General features: G+C 39.9%; 1 protein-coding gene across 2 annotated transcripts in view; it reads left to right on the forward strand.

The window, feature by feature from the left end:
- The window catches only part of TOP2A (DNA topoisomerase II alpha), a 29,443-nt gene extending 22,799 nt beyond the window's left edge, over nucleotides 1-6,644 (forward strand). Inside the window, exons 30-35 of one of the 2 annotated variants that reach the window (XM_081805033.1) lie at nucleotides 2,509-2,661; nucleotides 2,888-3,014; nucleotides 3,136-3,179; nucleotides 3,579-3,719; nucleotides 4,162-4,361; nucleotides 5,546-6,644. In XM_081805033.1, the coding sequence (XP_081661159.1) occupies nucleotides 2,509-2,661; nucleotides 2,888-3,014; nucleotides 3,136-3,179; nucleotides 3,579-3,719; nucleotides 4,162-4,361; nucleotides 5,546-5,674 (794 nt within the window). In that variant the 3' untranslated portion in view covers nucleotides 5,675-6,644. Of the gene's footprint in view, nucleotides 1-2,508; nucleotides 2,662-2,887; nucleotides 3,015-3,135; nucleotides 3,180-3,578; nucleotides 3,720-4,161; nucleotides 4,362-5,545 lie in introns of those variants that run through there. The other variant, XM_081805034.1, reaches the window with a different exon arrangement.
- Nucleotides 6,645-7,459: the final 815 nt, after the last annotated feature.

Here is a 7,459-nt window from a genome sequence, read left to right on the forward strand (position 1 = left end):
ATGTTTAGCCTTTTGAGGAACTGCCACACTGTTTTTCAGAGCAGCTGCCCCATTTTACACTCAATGTGTGAGGGTTCCAATTCTCCATATCCTCACCAGCACAGTTAACTCCTTGTCACTTTTTTCTTTCTAGCCATCCTAGTGGATATGAAGTGGTATCTCGTGGTTTGGGTTTGCATTTCTCTGTTGGCTAATGGTGTTGAGTATCTTCTCATGTGCTTATTGGCCATTTATATTTCTTTGGAAAAATGTCTATTCAGACCCTTTGCCCATTTTTTTAATTAGGTTATTTATCTTTTGTTGTTGAGTTAGTTGTAAGATTTCTTTATGTATTCTAATTTTTTTTAAGATTTTTATTTTATTTAGAGAGAGAGAGCACAGGTACGTAAGTGGGAGAGGAACAGAGGGAAAAGGAAAGAGAGAATCTGAAGTAGACTCCACCTTGAGCGCAGAGCCCCACACAGGGCTCAGTCTCATGACCCTGAGATCATGACCTGAGCCAAAACCGAGTTGAAGGCTTAACCACCTGAGCCACCCAGGCGCCCCAGATTTCTTTATGTATTCGAGATGCCAGTCCTTATCAGATATATGATTCTCAAATATTTTCTCCTATAGATTACCTCTTTATTTTCTTGATAGTGTCCTTTCAACCACAAGTTTTTTTGTTTTGTTTTGGGTTTTTTTTAATTTAATTTTATTTTTTTTAAGATTTTATTTACTTGACAGAGAGAGAGACAGCGAGAGCAGGAACACAAGTTGGGGCAGAGGGAGAGGGAGAAGCAGGCTTCCCACGGAGTGGGGAACCTGATGCGGGGCTGGATCCCAGGACCCTGGGATCATGACCTGAGCCGAAGGCAGACGCTTAACGACTGAGCCACCCAGGCACCCCTTGTTTTTTTTTTTAAAGATTTTATTTATTTATTTGACAGAGACACAGCGAGAGAGGGAACACAAGCAGTGGGAGTGGGAGAGGGAGAAGCAGGCTTCCTGCCGAGCAGGGAGCCCGATGCAGGGCATCGGGGCTCAATCCCTGGACCCTGAGATCATGACCTGAGCCGAAGGCAGACGCTTAATAACTGAGCCACCTAGGCGCCCCTGAACCACAAGTTTTTAATTGTGATGAAGTCTAATTTATCTTTTTTTTTTCCTTTTGTTGCTTGTGCTTTTGGTATCATGTCTAATCTTTTTCCAAATCCAAGGTCATGAAGATTTACCCTATGTTTTCTTCTTCTTTTTTTTTTTTTAAAGATTTTATTTATTTATCTGAGAGAGAGAATGGGAGACAGAGAGCATGAGAGGGGGAGGATCAGAGGGAGAAGCAGACTCCCCGCTGAGTAGGGAGCCCGATGTGGGACTCGATCCCGGGACTCCAGGATCATGACCTGAGCCGAAGGCAGTTGCTTAACCAACTGAGCCACCCAGGCGCCCCCCTATGTTTTCTTCTAAGAGTTTTAGTTTTAGCTTTTATAGATCTGTGATCCATTTTGAATTAATTTTTGTATATGGCATAAGGAAGGAGTCCAACTTCATTCTTTTCCATGTGGATATCCAGTTGTCCAGCACCATATTGAAAACCTTTCCCTATTACATTGTCTTCACCCTTGTCAAAAATCAATTGGCCATAAGTATTAGAGTTTATTTATGGATTCTCCACTCTCTTCCATTGATTGATCTATAAGTCTAATCTTGAGTATCTACTTTTAATAGATAATGTGTGCTCAGTTCTGTGGGGGATACAAAGATGAATAAAATAAATAGAAACATCTTAGTATTAAACTAAAGAAATAATAAAAGTATGCTATACTGTGCAAAATTATAGATTGACCTTCTAATGCAGCACACCTTTAACTTTAGACCCAGCTAGTGATCTTTTAGCATATAAAACCAATGAATCAGTTGAGTATTTTGAGCCTTCATGTTCCCATGAGTTTGATTACTCTCAAATAATGTGTGGGCACAAGAAGTGGGAGAGCATGGCATTTTACCTTCAAGAGGTTTATGAAGAACAGAAATTAAGGGCGCCTGGGTGGCTCAGATGGTTAAGCGTCTGCCTTCGGCTCAGGTCATGATCCCAGGGTCCTGGGATCGGGTGCCACATCGGGCTCCCTGCTCAGTGGGGAGCATGCTTCTCCCTCTCCCGCTCCCCCTGCTTGTGCTTTCTCTCTGTCAAAGAAAGAAAGAGAGAGAGAGAGGAAGGAAGGAAGGAAGGAAAGAAAGAAAGAAAGAACAGAAATTAAAGCAGTATATACTAGCCATTGTAGGGACTGAGAGAAAGGTGAGATCAGTGTGGGTGCATGTACATTGTAGAGGTGACAACAACTTATTTATGGGATTAGATGACCAAGCTATAAACTCCACAGGAAGAGGGACTATGTTTGTTTCTGTTCACCACTGTATTCTCAATACTAGCACAGAGCTCAATAAATATTTGAAAGACAGATGGATGATAGATGGAGAAAAGTGAGTCAAAGAACATGTAAAGTTGGTTCATTCCTATCTCGCTTCTAGGTACCAAGACAAAGAAGCAAACTACATTGCCATTTAAACCAATCAAAAAAGGAAAGAAGAGAAACCCCTGGTCTGATTCAGAATCAGATATGAGCAGTGACGAAAGTAACTTTGATGTCCCTCCACGAGAGATAGAGCCACGGAGAGCAGCAAGTAAGGAAAAGTGCTGAATGTGTTGAAAGATCTGAGTGGCCAGTGTATTTCAAGGCATTAATCCCAGAAATTGTTATATCTTAGAGCAGTTATTATTAAGTTTTTGAAAAACGAAAGCATCTTTTAGGAGATTAAAGCTTAAATCTTCATGAAATGTTGTATCAATCTGTGGATTAAATATTTCTGTTACCCTCTTTTATTCTTTGTCTATGTATGTTTTTTATAGCAAAAACCAAATTCACAGTGGATTTGGATTCAGATGACGATTTCTCAGATTTTGATGAAAAAACTCAAGATGAGGATTTTGTCCCATCATCAGATGTTAGTCCACTTAAGACCAAAGCTTCCCCAAAGTAAGTATCTTCTCTAATGTGGATTTTATCATGATTGTTGCCAGTAGTCAATGATATAGTCTTTGTTACTTGACACATTTAGAATTGGTTGTCAGGATGTTTTTTGGGTTTTTTATTCTAGACATACTACCAAAGAACTGAAGCCGCAGAAAAGTGCCACGTCAGGTATGTATTTAAGTAAAAGTAGTGAGATGTCTGCTTCACTGGGACAAACAGGTCCAGCTGGGTTCTAATCTGACTACCTTATCTAAGTCCTGCTTTGGAAGATAAATGTGGGTCCTTATTAGCATTATATTGCTGTTGTTCATTAGGGTTAGTTTTGCACATAAAGGGGTTCTACACTTAATATACTGAAAGTCATCACGTGCTTGCTGTTTACTATGCTGGGTGCTAGAGGTACAAAAAATAACTGCTGATGAAAAATACAGAAATTAGATCAAAGTTATAAGAGTATGTTTTAAATATTCTAGAAGAGTCACGGACTTGGTGTTTAAATGGGGATTTAGAGCAGGAAACAGATTTTTATGTGTTGCTTATATGTACTATTTTCCTTCCCATTTGAAGTAATGGACCTTGATGCTGATGATGCCAAGGACGGTGTACCATTTCCTGCAGGTTCTCCTGCTGCTGATTTCTCAGCTGACACTGAAATCCTAAACCCTGTTTCTAAAAAGAAGGTGGCAGTGAAGAAGACGGCAGCAAAAAGTGAGCTTCAATCTTTGAGATTGGTTAATATTAGGATTAAGTAGCTGGCTGCCACAAGTCAATTTCAATTTTTTTACTCTCAAAAGTTACTCTTAATAGTGGAATTAAGCCTTTTCCAAATGGAAGCAAATATTTAGATCTTTATAATCAAAATTGGTGGTCAAAAGGTTTAAAATCAGCGTATTTCTCAAAATGCAAGGCCTTATCTAGCTCATTTCTATGACAGGGACAGGCTTTATAAACAGTGCGGAAGTTTAATGTAAAACATAAACCTATAAAAAAGTTAGATGCTTAAGAATACTTTGATTCTCTAATGTATTTTCAGCTGTATTAGATTTTTTCCTGTATTAAATAGGAGCAATCAACAGCTTGCTAAAAGAAGTTCACAGTGAGAAAAATTCATCTGAGTGGACACATGATGAATGCCTGTGTTGACTTGCAGGTCAGTCTTCCACCTCCAGTACAGGTGCCAAAAAAAGGGCTGCACCAAAAGGACCCAAAACGGATCCAGGCTGGAATTCTGATGTACCCCAGAAGCCTGATCCCCCCAAAACCAAAATTCGCCGCAAAAGGAAGCCATCCACATCTGATGATTCCGACTCTAATTTTGAGAAAATGATTTCTAAAGCCGTCACAAACAAGGTATTTATCCTAGCCAGTCCTTTTGCTGTAGGTGTTTTAAAATACATAACCAAGATTTGCACTTAATAATCTGACACTTTTTTTTTTTTAAAGATTTTATTTATTTATTTGAGAGAGAGAGAATGTGAGAGAGCACATGAGAGGGGGGAGGGTCAGAGGGAGAAGCAGACTCCCTGCCGAGCAGGGAGCCCGATGCGGGACTCAATTCCGGGACTCCAGGATCATGACCTGAGCCGAAGGCAGCCGCTCAACCAACTGAGCCACCCAGGCGCCCCAATCTGACACATTTTTAAGAAAATAAATGTAGGGACATCTGGGTGGCTCAGATTGTTAAATGTCTGCCTTCAGGTCAGGTCCTGATCTCAGGGTCCTGGGATCGAGCCCCACGGCAGGCTCCCTGCTCACTGGGGAGTCTGCTTCTCCCTCTGCCCCTCCCTCCCCACCCTGGCTCGTGCTTTCTCTCTCTCTCTCAAATAAAATCTTTAAAAAAAAAAAAAGGAAAGAAATGTGAATCTCATAATCCATTTAGCTTTTACTAGTTGTAACAAAGTTATATGTAAAGACATACCACTTGGGATGCCTGGGTGGCTCAGTCGTCAGTTAAGCATCTGCCTTCGGCTCAGGTCATGATCCCAGGGTCCTGGGATCGAGCCCCCCACATCGGGCTCCCTGCTCAGCGGGAAGCCTGCTTCTCCCTCTCGCACTCCCCCCTGCTTGTGTTCCCTCTCTCGCTCTCTCTCTGTCAAATAAATAAATAAAATCTTTTAAAAGTAAGCAAGTAAATAAATAAAATTAAAAATAAATAAAAACATGTCACTTATGAGACACCTGGGTGGCTCAGTCAGTTAAGTGTCTGCCTTCAGCTCAGGTCATGATCCCAGGGTCCTGGAATAGAGTCCCACATCGGCCTCCTTATTTAGCAGAGAGCCTGCTTCTCCCTCTCCCTGCCACTTCCCCTGATTGTGCTCTCTTTCTTTGTCTATCTGACAAATAAATAAAATCTTCAAAAAAAAAAATAATATATATATATGCCACTTAGTCAATGAGAGTTGCCTTAGATCTATTTCTTACTACTTATTAGAAGGAGGGAAACCCATTAAATTGTAGTGTGTTGATATATTTTTTACAGTGAAATGTTGCTGTCAGACTAACATTGTGCAAATTACTTGGACTTCCTCTTGTAGAAATCCAAGGGGGAGAGTGAAGACTTCCATCTGGACTTAGACTCAGCTGTGGCTCCTCGGGCCAAATCTGGACGGGCAAAGAAACCTATAAAGTACCTCGAAGAATCGGACGAAGATGATCTGTTCTAAAATGGGATAATTTTAAGTAATGGTCTTATTGAGCCCAAGACTGGTTTTAGAGTTACCTGAGTCCCTTAATTTCCTCCCCTCTGAATTTTATTTGGGGAAGGTAGTTTTAATCCAGAACCATCAAAGTGAAGTGTGTAGAGCCCAAGTATCTATTACCGTTTTATAATACTGTCTAAGTAGTGACCACCGTGGGCATTGTTTTCTTCTCTGCTTTGTCCATGTTTGGAGTGTCTTTTCTTTTGTCTTTCTAATCTGATTTTAAGTTCTTCTGGACTCTGGAGATAGTTGTGTGGTCACTTCAGCATAACATAGTTTCTTGACCACTCATTAAGCTAAAATTGTTATAAATGTCTACTCTGCCACTTTTCATACTTTCAGTAAATAAGAGATAGAGCATGATTAATTCTGTTTTACCTTAGTTTTATAGGTAATTTTCCATCAGATAGAACTTTATAGTTCTAGTACAAATACTCCCCACTCAGCCTTTTATGTGCTGAATTTTTGCTCAAGCAATGAGAAATTGCTCTTATTCTCCATATCCTTTTGAATATTAGCAGAAGCTGAAGAAAAATAGCCTGGCTGTCTCTGTATAACCTCAACACAGTCAATAGGGTGAAGAAAATTAGTGTTGTGACTATCTCAATTCTTGACTTGTCCCCTCAGGCTGTCTCCAAGTTCGAATCTCCCAAAGAACAAATTTCTAGGGAGGATTGGATTGCAAAAAAGTCAGGGACAACATTCATTCAAAGATCTTATATCAGTGCCATCCATACTCAGCAGTGAGCGGTTATATCCATTTTGAGAAATCTCCATAATTTTCAACTTACAAACTTTTTACGATATTTCTGCATTTTTACATGTGTGTGAGTTGAGTGGTGTTTTCAGTGTTTTTGTAAATATTTACTATGTTTTTCTATTTCACTTAATTTCAACAATTTTTTACTTTAATAAAATGTTCTAAACATTGCAACCCATTGATTACCCTTTTTCCCCCTTGCAGTATACCCTTTTCCTTACTCTAAAATATATCCGTCTTTACTTCCCTTTGAGGAAAGAGAAATTCTGATCATTTGCTGATGTACCTACCTAACAGCCCCTGGCCATAGTAATAGGTCTAAGAGATAAGCATCCTGACCTAATCAAGGGCAATCAGGTTTTTCCCCAGGTTTTTATACATGGGTACAAAGTTATTCATCTCCTTCACACTCAAAAGGCCTTGCCCCGCGATGAGCAAGTAGTTTCAAATATGCGTGGTTTTTGTGCTGTTTTGTTTTGGTTTTTTAATGATCCCTTTAATGACTATTTTGATAATCAGGACAACTACTTGATGATCTCAATAAATGACGTTAGGGCAACTGGCCAATCATTTAGAAAAAAAGAAATATTAGATAAATCCAATCCCTTCCTCACATCTTATACCAAAGTTTAAGTTCAAACAGACATGTCAAAAACAAAACCATTTAAAAATGTACCAAAAGAAAAGTAATGTTGAGTTTCAGAGGGATATCCTAAACCTAGCCACAGGGTTGACAAAGATCTGGAAAAATGAGCCCTTGAATCAGAATCTGGGCCAAAAGGTCAAACTCTGTCTTAGCAGTTCTCACTTTAAGAAATGTAGTTCAAGAGAAAAATTGGGACATGGGGTGCCTGGGTAGTTCAGTTGGTTAAGCGACTGACTTGATTTTACCTCAGGTCATGAGATTGAGCCCCACATCAGACTCTGCACTGGGTGTGAAGCCTGCTTAAGATTCTCTCTGCACCCCCACATTCTCTCCCTCTCTCTCA

Source organism: Leptonychotes weddellii, chromosome 15 (genome assembly GCF_054177405.1).
Source record: "Leptonychotes weddellii isolate Sample4059 chromosome 15, ASM5417740v2, whole genome shotgun sequence".
Lineage (NCBI taxonomy): Eukaryota > Metazoa > Chordata > Mammalia > Carnivora > Phocidae > Leptonychotes > Leptonychotes weddellii.